The sequence below is a fragment of the Borostomias antarcticus genome (genome assembly GCF_949987555.1).
Source record: "Borostomias antarcticus genome assembly, chromosome: 20".
NCBI lineage: Eukaryota > Metazoa > Chordata > Actinopteri > Stomiiformes > Stomiidae > Borostomias > Borostomias antarcticus.
In genome coordinates this window covers 16,969,295-16,991,445 of record NC_140253.1, presented here as the reverse complement: position 1 = coordinate 16,991,445, position 22,151 = coordinate 16,969,295, and the positions used below count along the sequence as shown (strand labels likewise).

General features: G+C 44.6%; 1 protein-coding gene across 1 annotated transcript in view; it reads left to right on the top strand.

Moving 5' to 3' along the window:
• Positions 1 to 22,151, top strand: part of LOC311322618 (uncharacterized protein) — a gene marked incomplete at its 5' end in the record, with an annotated part of 67,901 nt that overhangs the window by 21,500 nt on the left and 24,250 nt on the right. Inside the window, 5 exons of the mRNA XM_084454700.1 lie at positions 61 to 1,957; positions 5,669 to 5,842; positions 7,259 to 7,432; positions 9,288 to 9,461; positions 16,587 to 16,760. Of these exons, the coding sequence (XP_084310826.1) occupies positions 61 to 1,957; positions 5,669 to 5,842; positions 7,259 to 7,432; positions 9,288 to 9,461; positions 16,587 to 16,760 (2,593 nt within the window). The remainder of the gene's footprint in view (positions 1 to 60; positions 1,958 to 5,668; positions 5,843 to 7,258; positions 7,433 to 9,287; positions 9,462 to 16,586; positions 16,761 to 22,151) is intronic.

The window sequence follows — 22,151 nt, the reverse complement described above, 5'->3', positions numbered from 1 at the left end:
TTGCCATGAATGTTTGTATTCCTATCAATCTAATTTATTGTACTTCCTGTCTCTCATTAGTTGTTAGAGGTCTCCAAAGAGCCGTAGAGGATCATAAAGCCACTTTGAAGAGGAGGTTTGAATATGTGATTGAAGGAATCATAAAAACAGGGAATGCAACCCTCCTCAACAGCATCTACACTGAGCTCTACATCACAGAGGGACAGAGTCAAGGGGTTAATAATGAACATGAGGTTTGGCAACTTGAGAGAGCATCCAGGAAACAAACCACCAGTGACACACCCATCAACTACAATGACATCTTCAAACCCCTGTCTGGTCAAGAGAGACCCATCACACCCCTGCCTGGTCAAGAGAGACCCATCACACCCCTGCCTGGTCAAGAGAGACCCATCACACCCCTGCCTGGTCAAGAGAGACTCATCAGAACTGTGCTGACTGTGGGCGTCCCTGGTATAGGAAAAACCGTCTGTGTGCAGAAGTCAATCTTAGACTGGGCTGAAGGAAAGGCAAATCAAGATGTGGAAGTCATGTTTGTGCTTCCTTTCCGGGAGCTGAATTTGATTAGACATGTCCGGTACAGTTTACTCCAACTGCTGAATGTTTTCCACCCAGAACTACACATGGAAGATGCAGAGGAACTTGCTGTCTCTAAAGCCACGTTCATCTTTGATGGTCTGGATGAGAGCCGACTGCCCCTAGACTTCAGAAAGAACCAGACCTGCTGTCATGTCACAGAGTCAACCTCAGTGGATGTGCTGCTGACCAACCTCATCCAGGGGAATCTGCTCCCCTCTGCTCTCCTCTGGATAACCTCCCGACCTGCAGCAGCCAATCAGATCCCTTCTGAGTGTGTTGACCGGGTGACAGAGGTACGAGGGTTCAATGACGCACAGAAGGAGGAGTACTTCATGAAGAGAATCAGTGATGAGAACCTGGCCAGAAGAATCATCTCACACATCAAGACATCAAGGAGCCTCTACATCATGTGCCACATACCAGTCTTCTCTTGGATTTCTTCCACAGTCCTTGAGCACATGCTGAGTACAGAGAAGCAGGGAGAGATGCCCAAGACCTTGACTGAGATGTACACACACTTCCTGCTCATTCAGACGAAGCTGAAGAACCAGAAGTATCAAGGGGAAATCAAGACCGACCAGGAGGAGCTCTTGAGGGCCGACAGGGAAGTTCTCCTGAAGCTGGCAAAGCTGGCGTTTGACCATCTGGAGAAGGGCAACCTCATGTTCTATGAAGAAGACCTGAAAGAGTGTGGCCTCGATGTCCAAGAGGCAGCATTGTTCTCAGGGGTTTGCACAGCAATCTTCAAAGAAGAGTCAGTGCTTTTTCAGAGGGCAGTCTACTGCTTTGTGCATCTGAGCATTCAGGAGTTTTTCTCAGCTGTCTACATTTACCATTGTTACGCAACCAAGAACATGGAGGCACTGGAGCCCTTCCTTGATGCTGATCTGCGGAGGAGGAGGAGTGAGGAGCTGTCTCTGAATGAGCTGCTGAGGGGGGCGGTACGCAAAGCTTTGCAGAGTGAGAACGGACACCTGGACCTTTTCGTCCGCTTCCTCCACGGCCTCTCTCTGGAGTCCAATCAGAGACTCTTACGAGGCCTGCTGCATACGATTGAGAGGAGTCCAGAGAGCATCCAGGAAACAAGCAGATTCCTCAAGAACAGGGGGGATGAGGAGAAGAACATCTCCCCAGAGAGGTGCATCAATCTCCTCCACTGCTTGATGGAGATGAATGACCATTCAGTTCAGCAGGAGATCCAAACTTACATGCAGAAGAAGACATCAACCAAACTGACTCCAATACAGTGCTCAGCGCTGGCCTACATGCTGCAGATGTCAGAGGAGGTTCTGGATGAGCTTGACCTGAACAAATACAACACATCACAGGAGGGGCGGAGGAGACTGATCCCAGCTGTGCAGGTCTGCAGAAAGGCTATGTAAGTATTCATCTTTCTATACAATTTGATCAATCTATTTAACCTTGTCTGTCCCATTGACCCAGAGGTATCTTCTGGAAGGGAGCCCTCCAAACAAAACATGATATAAAACTATGAACACAAAAATACAATTATAGATACAAAAATACAATAATGCATACAAAACATCATATACAAATGAATATAAAATACAGTGTACAGAATGCACAGTGCTGAGTAAGGTGCTAAACACTTAATGAAAGCAATGATCAGAAAAGATCTGTCCTTTGAATTGGTCCCTGATCTGTCCTTTGAATTGTCCTAATGGACAAAGCTGCCTAATGGACAATTCAAAGCTGCCCTCCTTGTCTCTGTATGTGCACTCTAACCAGAAATGTGTTACTATTCCCTGTTACTAAAACCTCTTACCCCTTACTAAAACAGTTCCCTGTGTTACTAAACCCCCTTACCCCTTACTAAAACAGTTCCCTGTGTTACTAAAACCCCTTACCCCTTACTAAAACAGTTCCCTGTGTTACTAAAACCCCTTACCCCTTACTAAAACAGTTCCCTTTGTTACTAAAACCCCTTACCCCTTACTAAAACAGTTCCCTGTGTTACTAAACCCCCTTACCCCTTACTAAAACAGTTCCCTGTGTTACTAAAACCCCTTACCCCTTACTAAAATAGTTCCCTGTGTTACTAAAACCCCTTACCCCTTACTAAAACAGTTTCCTGTGTTACTAAAACCCCTGACCCCTTACTAAAACAGTTCCCTGTGTTACTAAACCCTCTTACCCCTTACTAAAACAGTTTCCTGTGTTACTAAAACCCCTTACCCCTTACTAAAACAGTTCCCTGTGTTACTAAACCCTCTTACCCCTTACTGAAACAGTTCCCTGTGTTACTAAAACCCCTTACCCCTTACTAAAACAGTTCCCTGTGTTACTAAACCCTCTTACCCCTTACTAAAACAGTTCCCTGTGTTACTCAAACCCCTTACCCCTTACTAAAACAGTTCCCTGTGTTACTAAACCCCTTACCCCTTACTAAAACAGTTCCCTGTTACTAAAACCCCATTGAAATGATCTCATCTTCACTACTTTGTCCCTCATCCATCTACAATATTAACTACTATTCTGAATTTATGACTGACTGAATAAGCCACACTTAAGTTACAAACACAATTTAATATACATATAAAGAGTACTTGCCTATGCTCTACAGCATGATATTTTAGGCAGAGTACTTTTCTCGCCGTCGGCTAGAAATATTGATGTATGCTTCACGCAACTCCTTTACTCTTCATGTCATATAGGAATGCTATCATATAGGAATGATATCGGTCAGTGTCTCATTAATGCCGTCCACCAGGAGAGCTGGAAAACACGTCTAGCCCGCTGACAACAGATTAAAGTTAAAGTCCCACTGATTGTCACACACCTGAGTGTGTGAAATTTGTTCTCCGCAAGTGAGCAGCAGCGGTGCCGCGCTCGGGAATCATTTGGTGATCTAACCCCCCAATTCCAACCCTTGATGCTGAGTGCCAAGCAGGGAGGCAATGGGTCCCATTTTTAGTCTTTGGTATGACCCGGCCGGGGATTGAACCCACAACCTCCCAGTCTCTGGGAGGACACTCTACCACTAGGCCACAGAGCTGGTTTGATTGAGGCCCTGGGTCCTTTTATCTTCACTGAATGCCTCGCCCCGCTCTGTCAGGCCCACAGTTATTTACCTTTAGTCAGAGGAGGGAGGAAAGAACAAATATATAGAAGTATCAGACTCAAAATATATCCCAGCTACTGATGAGCCCCACACAATGCTCATTTAAGTTCTGTTATCATCCAAGGTTTTTTGGTTGAGTTGCCTACACAGCTTGAATGTTTACTCCCTGTCTAAAGCAGCGCTTATCTTGTTAGCTGACACTATGTGGACTTCACCGTGTCAGCATCTGGGAGAGCTGTGTGGTAGTTTCTCAGTGCTCTCGTGTTCTCCCGTGCTCTGGGAGAGCTGTGTGGTAGTTTCTCAGTGCTCTCGTGTTCTCCCGTGCTCTGGGAGAGCTGTGTGGTAGTTTCTCAGTGCTCTCGTGTTCTCCCGTGCTCTGGGAGAGCTGTGTGGTAGTTTCTCAGTGCTCTCGTGTTCTCCCGTGCTCTGGGAGAGCTGTGTGGTAGTTTCTCAGTGCTCTCGTGTTCTCCCGTGCTCTGGGAGAGCTGTGTGGTAGTTTCTCAGTGCTCTCGTGTTCTCCCGTGCTCTGGGAGAGCTGTGTGGTAGTTTCTCAGTGCTCTCGTGTTCTCCCGTGCTCTGGGAGAGCTGTGTGGTAGTTTCTCAGTGCTCTCGTGTTCTCCCGTGCTCTGGGAGAGCTGTGTGGTAGTTTCTCAGTGCTCTCGTGTTCTCCCGTGCTCTGGGAGAGCTGTGTGGTAGTTTCTCAGTGCTCTCGTGTTCTCCCGTGCTCTGGGAGAGCTGTGTGGTAGTTTCTCAGTGCTCTCGTGTTCTCCCGTGCTCTGGGAGAGCTGTGTGGTAGTTTCTCAGTGCTCTCATGTTCTCCCGTGCTCTGCAGCTCTGTTGTTGTGTGTGATCACGTGTGCACCTCGCTCTGCACGAATGCTCTTTACTGAGCTCTGTGTGTCTCCCCTATATGTTATGTGTAATGAGTTTTATTCAGTGAGGCATTCTTATGCCCATCTATTCTCTGATCTTCTAAAATAGATTTCCGGTCTGGAGCTGGAGCTGACCCCCCTATAACTTTTAAAAACTGCTACCTCAGCGCTTGGCATGTTTCCACCTCCTCACATTGCACCATACATACATCCAGTGAGGAGTAACACGTTAGAAAGTACCCGTGCGCAATGCATCAACAATCCCTCGCCTACACGGCTGGCAGCTCTGTCTATGGCTCTGACAACGGGAGCTCTCTGCCATGGAAACACCGACACTATTTCTACCTCCTCAAGATCAAGGACTAAATACTGGTCAAGTGTAATCTATGTATAGAGGCCCATAAGGTGTGAACCTGAATCAGTTATTCTGAAAGCACAAATGCCATGGAAACAGGTATTTTTCCTACCCTCATTCCTCGTTATTATTCTGGAAAAGGTGCAAATGCAGTCACCTCTGTCGTGGTGCAGCAAACTAGCCCAAACTAGCCTACTCCTGATTTCTCTAAATCGTATGCTACCAACGGATACATCACCTAGAAGCAGCGTCAGTTATCGATTCATATCATTGTGGATGGCCACAAGTTAAAAATGCCCTTTTTTGCAACATAGGACTTTAATTTCACTATTAATTTCATTTAGGCTCCTACACATGATTGAAAAGTGATCAGTAGTGACTATATTCTGTATTGGTCCATGTAGCCTACAGCATGCAGCGGGCTGAGAGCTGACTGTTCTATCATCTTCTAGGCCTGTTCATCAACAGTGAGCTTAAAACCTGTAATTTGAGCTATGTTTTCATTTCCCCCATATCAAAATATAACATGCTGTATACTGTAGGCTATCAAATTAAACGTTTGAGAAGCTTCTCCTCTTGAGGTTGGCGTATTGGTTTGAAGGCAAGGAATGTTGTAGGTCACTGGCCAGAGATGAGGTAGCCTACGAGTTATTGAAAGCTGGGTACCCTTTATTAAGCCTTAGGCTACATATGACATGTATATATTATACAAATCATATTATTAAGATAAGAATGTCATTAAGGAACAAAAAGTCATACATGTTTACTTTGTAATTTCAGACTCTCTGGATGTGACCTCAACGAAGCCTCATATGAAGTGCTGGCCTCAGCTCTCAGCTCAAACCCCTCCCACCTGAGAGAGTTAGACCTGAGTAACAATGACCCGCAGGATTCAGGAGTGAAGCTGCTCTCTGCTGGACTGGGGAGTCCACACTGCAAACTGGAGAAACTGAGGTCTGTATCCCTGAGCATATTCAAATGTTAAATGATGGGATTTAAATGTCTAAGTAATTGTCTCTGTCCTTGAAGAGGGATGTTTTGAGCATCAACATTCAAGTTGAGAAATTATCTTTGGACTACAGTACATACAGTAGAGTTGACAAAATAGGGACTATCATCTCAAAGCTTACATACAGACATATAGAGACTGTAGGTGGTGGGTGGGTCCTTTATTGAAGGAACAAAGACACAATCAAGATTAAATACAAATGTAAATTGGGTACAAAATATACACAAAATCCCAATACACATGAGTGCAAATAAACAATGTGTAAAACATGCCTAGGTGTACATGATGAAGTATCAAGTAGTAATTCTACAACAGAGAGTTTGGATACTTGATTCTGATTGGCTAGCAGCCGTGGTAAAATACTCTGTAACCCACGGCTGCGACCGCATAACAATTAGTTAATCTCATTGACGAGGCCATTGATAAAATCAAGCGGTAGGCTATGCTTTGCGTAGCAACCACTCGCAGCAACCTCGCCTTTTTCGTATCCTATTACAAAAACGCACTCATCAGTCCGACTCCAACACTTACTACATGGAAACACCGACACTATTTCTCCCTCCTCAAGATCAAGGACTAAATACTGGTCAAGTGTAATCTATGTATAGAGGCCCATAAGGTGTGAACCTGAATCAGTTATTCTGAAAGCACAAATGCCATGGAAACAGGTATTTTTCCTACCCTCATTCCTCGTTATTATTCTGGAAAAGGTGCAAATGCAGTCACCTCTGTCGTGGTGCAGCAAACTAGCCCAAACTAACCTACTCCTGATTTCTCTAAATCGTATGCTACCAACGGACACATCACCTAGAAGCTGCGTCAGTTATCGATTCATATCATTGTGGATGGCCACAAGTTAAAAATGCCCCTTTTTGCAACATAGGACTTTAATTTCACTATTAATTTCATTTAGGCTCCTACACATGATTGAAAAGTGATCAGTAGTGACTATATTCTGTATTGGTCCATGTAGCCTACAGCATGCAGCGGGCTGAGAGCTGACTGTTCTATCATCTTCTAGGCCTGTACATCAACAGTGAGCTTAAAACCTGTAATTTTAGCTATATGTGTTAATTTCCCCCATATCAAAATATAACATGTTGTATACTGTAGGCTATCAAATTAAAAGTTTGAGAAGCTTCTCCTCTTGAGGTTGGCGTATTGGTTTGAAGGCTAGGAATGTTGTAGGTCACTGGCCAGAGATGAGGTAGCCTACGAGTTATTGAAAGCTGGGTACCCTTTATTAAGCCTTAGGCTACATATGATGTGTATATTAATGTGTATATTATACAAATCATATCATTAAGATTAACATGTCATTAAGGAACAAAAAGTCATACATGTTTACTTTGTAATTTCAGACTCTCTGGATGTGACCTCAACGAAGCCTCATGTGAAGTGCTGGCCTCATCTCTCAGCTCAAACCCCTCCCACCTGAGAGAGTTAGACCTGAGTAACAATGACCTGCAGGGTTCAGGAGTGAAGCTGCTCTCTGCTGGACTGGGGAGTCCACACTGCAAACTGGAGAAACTGAGGTCTGTATCCCTGAGCATATTCAAATGTTAAATGATGGGATTTAAATGTCTAAGTAATTGTCTCTGTCCTTGAAGAGGGATGTTTTGAGCATCAACATTCAAGTTGAGAAATTATCTTTGTACTACAGTACATACAGTAGAGTTGACAAAATAGGGACTATCATCTCAAAGCTTACATACAGACATATACAGACTGTAGGTGGTGGGTGGGTCCTTTATTGAAGGAACAAAGACACAATCAAGATTAAATACAAATGTAAATTGGGTACAAAATATACACAAAATCCCAATACACAAGAGTGCAAATAAACAATGTGTAAAACATGCCTAGGTGTACATGATGAAGTATCAAGTAGTAATTCTACAACAGAGAGTTTGGATACTTGATTCTGATTGGCTAGCAGCCGTGGTAAAATACTCTGTAACCCACGGCTGCGACCGCATAACAATTAGTTAATCTCATTGACGAGGCCATTGATAAAATCAAGCGGTAGGCTATGCTTTGCGTAGCAACCACTCGCAGCAACCTCGCCTTTTTCGTATCCTATTACAAAAACGCACTCATCAGTCCGACTCCAACACTTCCCCTACCAGCAAAAACGAGTGCTCTGGAGAACTGTTTTAATAACTGCACCATGTCTGGAAATATTCAAATAAACGTGAACCACCCGAAGTATGCCTTATGGCTTATGTGAACAAGGCCAACCCAAATAGGTGAGATAGCCTATGTTGCCTGGCAACCATTTAATTCAGAACTATAGCCTATCGCGGAAGATTATGTAAATACTAAAATGATAAGAATGATCGGTAAATAAATGATTGAATGTTACTACTGAGTGTTTTTTGTGAATATATATATGTAGTAACTGTTGTAGAAAAGCAATTGACCACGAGAGGCAGTGGGTTACAGGGGATTTTACCACAGCTATACTTCTAACAACGCCCCGTAGCTGTGGTAAAATCCCCTGTAATCCACTGCCTCTCGTGGTCAATTGCTTAAGTAGGCTATAGCATGTTGGTAAATGTACATGTCCTGTCCAAAGAGCCTTAGCACCCTCCAAGCTGACACAGGTCCATAGTGTCCAGCCAATCAGGACGCTGATTGGATGCTGAGTATTCATACGAGCATGGGTTCCCAAACTCCCATCAATGTGGGCCTCCCCTCTGAAAACAGTGACACACCCACGCCCCCTCAACCCCCCAAATGTGTCCATTTTGCAAGGCAGCGTCAGCTAGCCCATAACGTTACACAGCTAAGTTAGCTCGGTGGCACCTGCTGCTAGTTAACGTTATGACGTTTTCGCACAATATATTCATGCCTACGGGGGGAGGCTCTCTCTGCTATATCCACAAATTTAGTAAAATATTATAGTATCTCTCACATTATTTATTTCAATCTTCTGACCTTTAAAATCACGTTTCATTCATAAAAACCATAGACATTTAAAAAATGAATAACATGTTTTTCCTTTTTTTTTTTCTAACCATCCCTCCGCGCCTCCCCTGACTTTCTTTGGGGCCCCCTGGGGGAGGCCCGCCTCACAGTTTGGGAATGCCTGCATTAGAGGAATTAAAAACCTGCTCATGACTAAAACATATTAGATGCAGCAGCACTCTCTCTCCTAGCTCCAGAATGAGTCACTCTGTTTATAATTCAGTCTGAGAGAGGAAGACAATATAGCTGTCATTCCTCCTTTTCACCACTAGTGTAGCAGTGTTTGTCAGAAGGCTGAAGTGAAGAGTGAAGTTACGCCTTTAGTCAGAAAAAATGTTTTGCCTGCCAATGAAAACACGCTTTGTCAATACACTGATTACTGGTGAAAATGTTTGCTAATACTTGTCCTTGTCTCCTCAGCCTGAGTGGATGCAGATTAACAGAGACGTGCTGTTCTCTGCTGGCCTCATCTCTCAGCTTAAACCCCTCCCACCTGAGAGAGTTAGACCTGAGTAACAATGACCTGCAGGATTCAGGAGTGAAGCTGCTCTCTGCTGGACTGGGGAGTCCACACTGCAAACTGGAGAAACTGAGGTCTGTATCCCTGAGCATATTCACATGTTAAATGATGGGATTTAAATGTCTAAGTAATTGTACATCTCTGTCCTTGAAGAGGGATGTTTTGAGCATCAACATTCAACTTGAGAAATTATCTTTGGACTACAGTACATACAGTAGAGTTGACAAAATAGGGACTATCATTTTAAAGCTTACATACAGGCATATAGAGACTGTAGGTGGTGGGTGGGTCCTTTATTGAAGGAACAAAGACACAATCAAGACTAAATACAAATGTGGATTAGGTACAAAACAGGGGCGTTGCTAGGATCCCAAATCATTAGGGGTTGAGGGAAAAGCATCAGGGGCTGAAGTTTAGAGGCAGTGACACCTGTTCATTTTGTTTTGGGGGGGGCCGCATATATTTAGGGGGCCCATTTGGGTTCGCCTCTATTCCTGTAGAAGAAATTTAAAATCCAGCGCGAGCCAAGTATATCCATGTAATGGCGGCGGACGGGGCACTGAGAATGCAGCTTCTAAAAAATCAGTTGTCACATGCACATGCACAGCGCGCAAGTGTTGCTCCAGCACAATGTGCGCATGCGTGCTGGAGCAAGTGAGGAAGCTATTTTGTTTCTAAAGACGTTTCTAAAGATCATATTACAGAGGCATGTGAAATACCACAACAAGCCCTCGCTCTATGTAAGCACAACTAGCGATTCATAAAGACAGATTGATGAAAACAACCGTTTCGTGGCAGAAAATAGATTTTTTAGAAGCTGCATTCTCAGTGCCCCGTCCGCCTCCATTACATGGATATACTGGCTCGCGCTGGATTTTAAATTTCTTCTACAGGCCTCCGAATTACACCAAAGTTATCTCGGTGAGTCAAACGTCTTATAATATGCCGTAAATAAGGTCCAGGTTGTCAAAAACGAGCATTCTCCTTTAAGTGGCATCAAAATGTACTCTTTAGTGTGAACTAAATCAACAACATCAGCACGGTTCAAACAGAGGACATAACTTCTCTCTAGTATGCTTTGACTAATCTGAAGCTATCACTGACTTGGGACACCCAGGTGTTGGACCTCTCAGAACACCACAGAAGACAGGCTCACGTCCTCCACCTCCACAATGTCAACCTGCTGAAGTAGCAGTGGTTGTAACTGAACGTAATACATCAGCATAGAAGCTCACATTCAATATAACAACATGAACATAACCCATACAGCAGCATAGAAGCTCACATTCAATATAACAACATGAACATAACCCATACAGCAGGGATCTTGCTGGTGTTTATCTAACAAGCATGTCAGTCATATATTTTGGAGCACGGTTGTGGAGTGATTTATAAACCAGTAGAAGAATCTTGAAGTCTATTCTGAAGCTGACGGGTAGCCAATGCAGAGCCTTCAGGACGGGTGTGATGTGAGCCCTCCGTCTGGATTTTGTAAGGACTCGTGCCGCGGTGTTTTGTATAATTTGCTGGTTTCCAGTCTGCTGGTTCTAAATGCATGCATAAGTCTTTCAGTGTCGGCCTTTGAAAGGAAGGATTGCACTTTTGCCATGTTTCTTAAATGATAGAAAGATACGCTAGTTATGTTATTGACATGAGATTCAAAGTTCAGATCAGAGTCGACTATGACACCTAGATTTCTAACCTGGTGTTTGGTGTTTAGTGCCAGTGTATTTAAATGTGTGTGTGTGACCTCAGACAGGTGAGGGGGAGGGCTCTGTATGACCCTGGTGACCTCAGACAGGTGAGGGGGAGGAGCCTGGTGACCTCAGACAGGTGAGGGGGAGGGCTCTGTATGACCCTGGTGACCTCAGACAGGTGAGGGGGAGGGCTCTGTATGACCCTGGTGACCTCAGACAGGTGAAGGGGAGGGCTCTGTATGACCCTGGTGACCTCAGACAGGTGAGGGGGAGGAGCCTGGTGACCTCAGACAGGTGAGGGGGAGGGCTCTGTATGACCCTGGTGACCTCAGACAGGTGAGGGGGAGGGCTCTGTATGAGGCATGTGTGAAGGCGAGGAACGTCGGGGTCTTGCAGGGGGTTTGGTTCCACCAGTGGCAGGGGGTTCTAGATGGGGGGGAGCAGTGTGAGGTTCAGGTGGTGGGTGCTGTATAAGCCCCCCATCCCTAAAAGGACAGGGGACTTGCAGTGGAGAGTCCTGCCCTGATGACCGAGCGCTTTCTGGCCGGGCTTGACCCCGGGGTGGGGGAGGGGGGCCCATACTGTGGTGAGGTGGAGACGGTGGTTCATGTGTTTTCTGTTTGTGCACGTCTTGTTCCTCTGTTTGTGCTGTTACAGCCCTCATGTGTGAGGTTGGGGTTTGTGTTTTCTAAGGAACTGTTTGTTTTGGGCCCACAGTACACGTGCAGGGGGAGGGCAAAGTGTGTTTTGCTCAATGTTGTGTTTGGGTGAGCTAAGTTGTCCATTTGGATTACAGGGAGGAATAAGGTGAGAGGGGCGGGGCCACGGACCCAGTCCAGGTGGTTAGGGGGAGGGTCTCTGCTTCTTAGGGTAGAATACACCTATTTTGTGATCAATAACAATGTGGCTGAGTTTGAGAGGGTGTGGGGTCTGGGGGTGGCAATTTGTACGGTGGGGGCAGATGGGTTTGATGTTTGATTGTGAGCTGATGCCGTTCTGTGCTACTGTGTGTGGGTGTGGGGGGGGGGGGGGGTGTTTAGTGTTTTGTAAGGATGTCTCATTAAAGAGCATCAAAAGTCAAAGTCTATGTTCCTCCTCTCTCTCCTCTTCTCTCTGTTCCTCCTCTCTCTCTCCTCCTCTCCCTCTCTCCTCTTCTATCTGTTCCTCCTCTTCTCTCTCTCCTCTCTGTTCCTCCTCTTCTCTCTCTCCTCTTCTCTCTCTCCTCTTCTCTCTGTCCCTCCTCTCTCTCTCCTCTCCTCTCCTCTCCTCTCTGTTCCTCTTCACTCTCTCCTCTTCTCTCTCTCCTCTTCTCTCTCTCCTCTTCTCTCGGTCCCTCCTCTCTCTCTCCTCTTCTCTCTCTCCTCTTCTCTCTGTCCCTCCTCTCTCTCTCCTCTTCTCTCTCTCCTCTTCTCTCTGTCCCTCCTCTCTCTCTCCTCTTCTCTCTCTCCTCTTCTCTCTGTCCCTCCTCTCTCTCTCCTCTTCTCTGCTCCTCCTCTCTCTCCTCTTCTCTCTATTCCTCCTCTCTCTCTCCTCTTCTCTGCTCCTCTCTCTCTCTCTTCTCTCTGCTCCTCCTCTCTCTGTCTCTCCTCTCTCTCCTAGCTCCAGAATGAGTCAGTCTGTTTATAATTCAGTCTGAGAGAGCAAGACAATACAGCTGACATTCCTCCTTTTCACCACTAGTGTAGCAGTGTTTGTTTGTAGAATAAATGTCATCTTTGTCACAGTTAGCAGTTAATTATACAGAAAGCAAAGCTACTATCACAGAAGACTCAGGACTGAAGTTACCCTTTTCTAGACTTTATTAGTCTGACAATGTGTTTATCCAATGCAAACACACTTTGTTAATGTACTGATTGCTGATGAAAATGTTTGCTAATAACGTTACTGTTCTGGGTTCAACATCTGTCCGTTGTGGTCATATAAAGGAATCGAGCAGAATACTGATGTATATCCTATGTATACAGATCTTAACAGACAGTTGGATTACCTGAAGCCATGAATCACGTGGGTTTATTAATCAATAAGCATATAGTGTTACAAAACAATAGCCCAGATACAATAACTAGGCTGAGTACAATTATTACATTGTTATGCCAATTGTTACAATATCGAGTTGTTGTCGAAGGAGAAGTGGAAGTAGAAGCCAGGAAATTAGAGAAGAATGTAGCATGAAGAATGCAGTATTATGGTACAGCTGTTGAGCGGCTTAAGGGGCTAGCAAGCTAGCATGTTAACAGGTTACAAGGCTAGGAGGCTAAGAAGCTAAGCTGCCCTCGGCTAAGCAGCCCGGCGGTTCTTAAATACACTCTACCAGGGGGGGCGTCATGTGACATCTCAGATTATGGTGATAGGCTGCAATGGTACAGTGATCTAGTCATTTGTCGATCAGCCAGGTCAAGATTAGCCCGTTGCTAGGGGACCGGACATTCTAGATGTCTCCGATGTCTGATTACCCAGTTCTAGCAGCTGCTGTTTACTCTTACAGGAGAACTGGTCAGCAGAGGACCTTCCTTCACCTTCTCTGCCCTCAGACTGTGTATGGCCTAGGCAAAAGGTTATCAGAGTTCACTGTGGCCTAAACTGAGTATATGGAAAACAACACAAAGGTGAAGTTTCTGCTTCTTCAATACCACTGCAATAACTGATTATTAGTCAGATCAATTAAATCGTTATAGCTCATTTCATATACAAAGACAACACAATATGCTTTACAGAAAGGGGGAGAGGATGTAGCCTACATGTAGCCTACTGATCCTACCCCTAATTATGTGGCAGACTGCATGGGGAGCGCAGCGACTCAACATAATCAATGAGTTTGGAGAGAGAGAGGGTCGTGCACCAAGACTCTGTGAGCGCACAGCGGACGAGGGCTAGCCAGAGACTAACAGGTCATGCAGTCAATAGATCTAGTTTTGATATTGTAATGCCCTCTGGTTATAGTAGAATATCTCTACTGGAGCTGTTTAATCCAGGAATGTGATGAATTTGATCATGTCAGAGTTGCTCAGAGCTTAGCTGGACTGGCTCAGAAGAAATGCATTTATCCTACAGCTTGACCGTAGCTAGCGAGCTAGATAGCCACAGGAGGAACTGGACTGCCCTTCCCCGTTCCCAATGCTGTTTATATTCAAATACACTTGATGAGCTGGGGGGAGGGGAGGATTCAACCAACGCCAACAGTCATCAACAAATACATTTCCATCCCTGTTTGTCTTCCATGTCTGGTGCGCATTCTCTGCTTTTAAAGTAATATTGCATCCAAGTTCTAATTGTAATCTCTATCTGCGCTGCTGGGATAACTATATTATAGCCTATTATTACTAGGCTACTGTTCACCTTATTATTTATTTATCTAGGTACAGGTAAGAGACGAATGGTTGTAAACCATGAATATAGTATATTGGAATTAATTTAAACAAGTGCATTTGTATTCCATTTTCAAGTATTGCTGATTTCCCGTTCCTATAGGAACAAAGTAGCCTACATTTAGTTGAATTGTTATAGAACCCATGCCTGCATGGCAATAAAATAACATACTGAAATACCTTCTTTTGGAAGTAGGGTAGCCTACTTCTTTAAACGTTAGTCGAAGCTTGTTTAATACGTTATTTGACTGTCTACTATGGTCAGCCATCCAGTAAATGTTGGTCAAGCTGTAGGCTAAATGCATTTCTTCTGAGCCAGTCCCGCTAAGAGCAGCTCTGATCAAATTCATAGCATAGACTACCGCATTATAGTGCTACAGTATTTATTCATTGTATATTTAATGTCTTTGTATGCTTGCCAACATTGAAATGAGGTCCCCCGATGATAATAGGCCATTGTTAATCCAAGTGTTCATAATCACAATGATAGTGAGTATACTCGTTATATAGGCTAATAGCGATTGAGTCAAATTCACATTTAAGTGCTCGGCGGTTGTCTTTTAGGCCTAGCCTATTGATTAACAGATACATTCACACTAGCTCATTTGTGTCAAAATACAGTATCCCACATCAGCATGGTGGCTTGTAGAGTCTCTTTCTTTTAGCATACAGGCTTACCTCAGATCATTCACTTCATCATTCATTGTAAACTAGGAGTGAAATCTCAGTGTGTGGTTATGTGTTATTTGTTGATACTTTCTTGATGAATTACGGTTTATATATATAAATGTGATTCCTTCCTCCCTGTTTGGGGGATAAACTCAATTCAAATGCAGACTGCCCATTGGAGTTGATTAGGCCCCATCAACAGTACTGTTTGTTCTATCATCAGGTTGTTTTAACAGGTTTTGAGGGAGATTTGAATAGTGGGTCCAAACTAGCGTGGGGGCATGGAGACGGGAACAGGACCATTAGGCTACGCTATTGACAACAATGATGGGCTAATAGAAGTGTTAGGCTGTTGATTTAAACAGTCATGTCAGTGCTTACTGCTATGAGATTAATGTAGAATGAATAGCCTATAGAATAACCCCATTCAAAAAAAAGGTTTGTTCCAATAACCACTGGCCTAGTGAATCTGTTGCTCGCTCTTTTTTTGCTCCCCACTTGACATCGCTCATCTTTCGGTAAACAGATAAATTCACATTTGTGTCAAAATCCAGTATCTCACATCAGCATGGTCGCTTGTAGAGTCTCTTTCCTATGGACACACTAGGCCTCCCTCAGCTCATTCATTCAATTCATCATTCAACCAATCAGTCTCTCTTCTGCATTCCACAATAGAATCACAAGTTCACATCACCATAGGATGCTTTCTCAATTGTTATACATGTACATACATTGTGCAGCTCAAATGTTATGTAATTATAGTTTATATATAGGCTAGTTATAGTTTCTCAGAATAGGCTACATTCCAGCTAAAGTTACCAGTCTCTCAACAGTATTGTCACACGCTCTGCTGCCACTAGTTGCTTCTTGATCAACGATGCCTCCTGGTGGTTAGTGTGCAACACTGCATGAAAACTCGTTGGTGGATCCCGCCACCGTGCTGACACCACGGTGCCGCCGCATTTTGTGAGTTCCAACATCAGAGGCTCAGGCACTGTCCATGTCCTGTCCAAAGAGCCTTAGCACCCTCCAAGCTGACTCAGGTCCATAGTGTCCAGCCAATCAGGAAAGGCCTTACATACATTTCTATGGATGCTGAGTATTCATTAGAGGAATTAAAAACCTGCTCATGACTAAAACATATTAGATGCAGCAGCACTCTCTCTCCTAGCTCCAGAAGGAGTCACTCTGTTTATAATTCAGTCTGAGAGAGGAAGACAATATAGCTGACATTCCTCCTTTTCACCACTAGTGTAGCAGTGTTTGTTTGTAGAATACATTTCATCTTTGTCACAGTTAAATTATACAGAAAGCAAAGCTACTATCACAGAAGACTGAAGTGAAGAGTGAAGTTACCCGTTTCTGTACTTTATTAGTCTGAAAATGTGTTTTGCCAATGAAAACACGCTTTCTCAAAGCACTGATTACTGGTGAAAATGTTTGCTAATACTTGTCCTTGTCTCCTCAGCCTGAGAGGATGCAGATTAACAGAGACATGCTGTTCTCTGCTGGCCTCATCTCTCAGCTCAAACCCCTCCCACCTGAGAGAGTTAGACCTGAGTAACAATGACCTGCAGGATTCAGGAGTGAAGCTGCTCTCTGCTGGACTGGGGAGTCCACACTGCAAACTGGAGAAACTGAGGTCTGTATACCTGAGCATATTCAAATGTTAAATGATTGGATTTAAATGTCTAAGTTATTGTACATCTCTGTCCTTGAAGAGGGATGTTTTGAGCATCAACATTCAACTTGAGAAATTATCTTTGGACTACAGTACATACAGTAGAGTTGACAAAATAGGGACTATCATCTCAAAGCTTACATACAGACATATACAGACTGTAGGTGGTGGGTGGGTCCTTTATTGAAGGAACAAAGACACAATCAAGACTAAATACAAATGTAGATTAGGAACAAGACAGGGGCGCTGCTAGGATCCCAAATCATTAGGGCAGGGGTGGCCAACCAGTCAGAGACTAAGAGACACAACAATGACTGTGGTACCACCAAGAGCCACGCTATATACCAGCGTTTCTCAACCTTTCTTTCAGTCACGGCACCCTTCATACGTACTTAAAATCCCAAGGCACCCTAGTCTAATATAAGAAGAAAAACGTTATAGTCCATTAAATATACATTTAGGCTAGGCTGGACTGGGTTAGGCTGGACTGGGCTGGGTTAGGCTGGCCTGGGTTAGGCTGGACTGGACTGGGTTAGGCTGGGCTGAGATGGGCTGGCCAAGGTGAAAGCAGATGGAAGATTGGGGCAGTGTGTTATTTCTTGTCAAGGCTAGCACTCATTCATTCACTCACTCACTCACTCACTCACTCACTCACTCACTCTCTCTCTCTCTCTCTCTCCCCCTCACTCACTCACTCACTCACTCACTCACTCACTCACTCACTCACTCACTCTCTCTACCCATGTCTGTCAAATCAAATCAAATAAGCTTTATTGGCATGAATGGTAATAAACCGTTGTTGCCAAAGCAGAATAATAATACACAATTATGTACATATACATACATATGACATACATATACACATTCATTACATAAAATGTTACATTTGCCAATGCAATCCAATGGAGTATTAACCGGAGAGATATGATATATACATTACAATAATAAAATAAAACTAAATTAAACTAAATTAAATTAAAATAAAACGTAAGAAATATGTATGTTACGGTGAATGTGAGAAAACGGGGAATGTGAGCTTTTCCCGGTTAATGTGCACATTCCCCGACCTCGCGGGAGATGTGAGAAATTGGTTAGTATTTCCCGCACGGTCAGGGATTGTGCACATTAACCAGGAAATGCTTACAATTCCTGACCTTGCGGTAAATCTAGCAAAGTCCAACCGTATGCAAAACCTCTGCGCAGCCGGGTGGTGGGAGAGGGCTCGTGCGCTTAGAACGAGAGGCGCTTGACATTTTGCCCATGGTTTTTGAATACATAGCATCAATTGCATTAATGGAAACATTAAATTGGGTCTAATTATACATGTGTTGAAAGTTAAGATAATTAGCCTACAAGCCACTAGGCTACGCAACACAATAAGCAAAACAATCTCACTGTTTCACTCGTCCCACTCATCTGTTTCACTCGCCCCACACGGCAGGGACAAGAGAAACAATGCACATCTTCTGTTCTCGGCCGTCTTGAATTGAACTGTTACACCACAGAACGAAACTTTCAACTAATAAAGGACATGTACAAGTTGTTTGTCATCAAAATTTTGTATCTCCATTTTTATTAATTTCTGTGTAAATCTGATCAAACCAAAAAGTGTTTCATTCGTCCCGGTCCTCCCCTACAGTTAATAACAGTCTGTGGTCTACCTTGAACAGTAATATAGCCTATGCTGCACACAGTGTAAGTAGTATTAGGAGGATACACTGGTGATCAAGTTAACAAACGCAAAAGGAACATTGCAACAACAGGAAGGTGGGAACCTCCAAAGGAACCCTACACGTTAGCTAGCCGAAAGAGACGAAAAGACGAAAAATCTCTCACAGGTGTGCGCCAGTAACGTTAGCCCAACTGCCGGTGCCTCTTATGGTGCACGCCCTCTGAGGCGTCACATAAGCCCTCTCCCACCACCCGGCTGCACAGACGTTTTGCATACGGTTGCGCTTTCCTAGATTTACCGCAAGGTCGGGAGTTGTAAGCATTTCCCGGTTAATGTGCACAATCCCCGACCGTGCGGGAGATGTGAGAAATACTAACCAATTTCTCACATCTCCCGCGAGGTCGGGGAATGTGCACATTAACCGGGAAAAGCTCACATTCCCCGTTTTCTCACATTGACCGTAACATACATATATATATATACATACACATACACACACGCTGACCCTGGTGACCTCAGACAGGTGAGGGGGAGGGCTCTGTATGACCCTGGTGACCTCAGACAGGTGAGGGGGAGGGCTCTGTATGACCCTGGTGACCTCAGACAGGTGAGGGGGAGGAGCCTGGTGACCTCAGACAGGTGATGGGGAGGGCTCTGTATGACCGTGGTGACCTCAGACAGGTGAGGGGGAGGAGCCTGGTGACCTCAGACAGGTGAGGGGGAGGGCTCTGTATGAGGCATGTGTGAAGGCGAGGAACGTCGGGGCCTTGCAGGGGGTTGGGTTCCACCAGTGGCAGGGGGTTCTAGATGGGGGGAAGCAGTGTGAGGTTCAGGTGGTGGGTGCTGTATAAGCCCCCCATCCCTAAAAGGACAGGGGTCTTGCAGTGGAGAGTCCTGCCCTGATGACCGAGCGCTTTCTGGCCGGGCTTGACCCCGGGGTGGGGGAGGGGGGCCCATACTGTGGTGAGGTGGAGACGGTGGTTCATGTGTTTTCTGTTTGTCTTGTTCCTCTGTTTGTGCTGTTACAGCCCTCATGTGTGAGGTTGGGGATTGTGTTTTCTAAGGAACTGTTTGGTGTCTATTTTCTCCCTAGTGTTTTTGTTTTTGGGGGGACTAAAAAGGTTCGGGGCTAGAGGAAGAACATTTGGGGCGTCAGGTATGAGGCTCCCCCTGCAGAACACTTCTTTAGTCTCAGAGACATTCAGCTCCAAGGAGCTCTCCTCCATCCGGGAGGTCAGGGTGTTGACATACTCAGAGTATGTGGACAGTGACTGCTCCTTCCTTATCCAGACATGCACAATTGTCACTTTTCGATGAAATTTGCTGTTTTGAATCCAAAATAGGTCACCTACGTGATTCGTGCAGATCTGATTTTGGGGAAGGGGTCAAGAGCCTGAAGCGACTTACATAGAAAGATAATAAATCTGTGAGTCTGTGAGTGTGGACATTGGGATTGAGCCAGTGGAGCGTGAGAATCTGATACTGTGGATGTATGTTTGGATCTGTATGCGCGGACATTGACAGTCAGTTAAAAAGCAGCAAGCGAAGCTGAGTTCAAACTCAGTTCACTAGTCACAGTTCAGCGCAAGCCCAGTCTGGGACCTGCTGTTTGGAAAAAGCCAAGTTGCCACAGTGCTGTGTGGAAGTGCGTGCCAGCCACAAACCTCCATAGAGGAGATCAACTGAAACCCCCCAAAGTAGCCTACCTGCAGTCGTAAAGCCCAGGAACATATCCCCCTCACATTTCAAAATATAGGCTTTATCCCCCCACTTTTCTAATCTCTCAAATTACATTTATTTTTCCTGCCACTCTTGGGCGATCACTCAGCTGTTTGTCTGCTGTGTTTCTCTCACTTCAAGGTAACTGCAGCAGGGTAACGAGCAAAACCTGCTATGGATTTTCAGAGACTTGGCTGTTCTCAAGCAATGAAAGCGGAATGGATTCAATTGGAGATGTGACTCGTCTCTGTATGTGAACTGTTTTATTCTTACCACTGCGTCAGGTAGGAGTAGGATATTTGCTAGTAGCTAATTCAGCTCATCAAATAGTTGTGTAACTGGTGGAGCTGCTGCCCTTTTGGTCATTTCCTTTGTAAATGTGAGCAGTATCATTGGTAGCCTACGTTGCATTAAATGGGTTAATAATGTTAAATTGACTGCACTTATATAGCACTTTATATCCAAAGCACTTTACAATGGCCTCATTAAACCATTCATACACACATCCACACACCAATGGCAGTAGCTGCCTTGCAAGATGCTAGCCTGCTCATTGGGAGCAATTTGGGGTTCTTGCGCAAGGACACTTGGACATGTGGACAGGAGGAGCCGGGATTTGAACCGCCGACCCTACGGTCATTGGATGCTCTGCTCTACCTCCTGAGCCACAGAACTAAATTTGTACTTTGAACTTTATTAGGGGCCAGGCAGCGTAGTTGCCGGAACCCTATTGTATTTGCCTATATTATTATTATTATTATTACTACTATTATTATTATTATTCTCCATCTTCCACTGAAGTCTAACTTCCCGTGGACAAAAAATCACCAAAATTTGCACATAGCTCCAGTACTATACGGAAATGGTCTATTCAACCAAGCTTGTTTCTGCTTTAGCTTGGTGCTATCGGCTGAGCATTAGCTGTGCTGTTAGAAACCCCAAGCGTGTTCCCTCCCTGGCTCAGAAACAGCCTCTCACAGGGGGTAAATATAGACTGCAGGCAGTGCGGTTGCACTGGGGCCTGTGGGGTGAGAGGGCCCGTAGAGAGAGCAGGGCCTCCAACCAGGTTTTAGGTGGAGAACGGGTGAGTTACCACTTCAGAATCACGCCTGCACCGTGGACTCAAATTAAAGTGTCATTTGCTATGTATACCCTCTAAAAGCCATCCCCCCTCATGTTTTTTTCTCCAGAAAATAGTCTGCAGAAGTCTTACTCAATAACAACATTATATGCTTATTCTACATAAACAAATACACTTAAAACGATTCAATTAATAAACGTGTCATATTTTTGTCATACACAGATGTGCAATGATGATTGCTGGGTAATACTGTATGTTCTTGTCCAATGTTAAGTCTCTATTTGATCAGACACAAGACGGTTTGGTTCACTAGGCGCAAAAGGTGAACTGTTGACGGGGTGGCTGTAGCTCAGTTGGTAGAGCGGGTCGTTCAATGATCGAAGGGTCAGTGGTTCGAATCCCAGCTCCGACTGTCCACATGTCGAAGTGTCCTTGAGCAAGACACCTAACCCCAAATTGCTCCCAATGAGCAGACTAGCACCTTGCATGGCAACTACCACCATTGGTGTGTGTGTGTGAATGGGTGAATGAGAGTCCAAGAGTTGAATATTAAGGACATTGTCTACGATTTTGCTCAATGCAAGAATAGTGGAATGCCATTCAAATAGGTGAGTAATGTTAGCCTACAAGTGTTTCTCAAGGGGATTTGGGGTAGGCCGTGCCCCTGCAGGTTGTTATCATGGAGTGAGGTCGCCGCTCAGCGCCTGTTTCATTGTGTAGCCAACGTGTTTTTCAGATGTTTTTAAGAATATTAGCTTAGATCAGCTAATGAAGGCATCTCTGTTGTGTGAAGCCGACAGCAACAAGCCCTGGTTAAACTGAGTGCAGAAAGTTTATGGATGTCAATAGTAAACTTATCGTTAGCTCTTATCCACAGCTC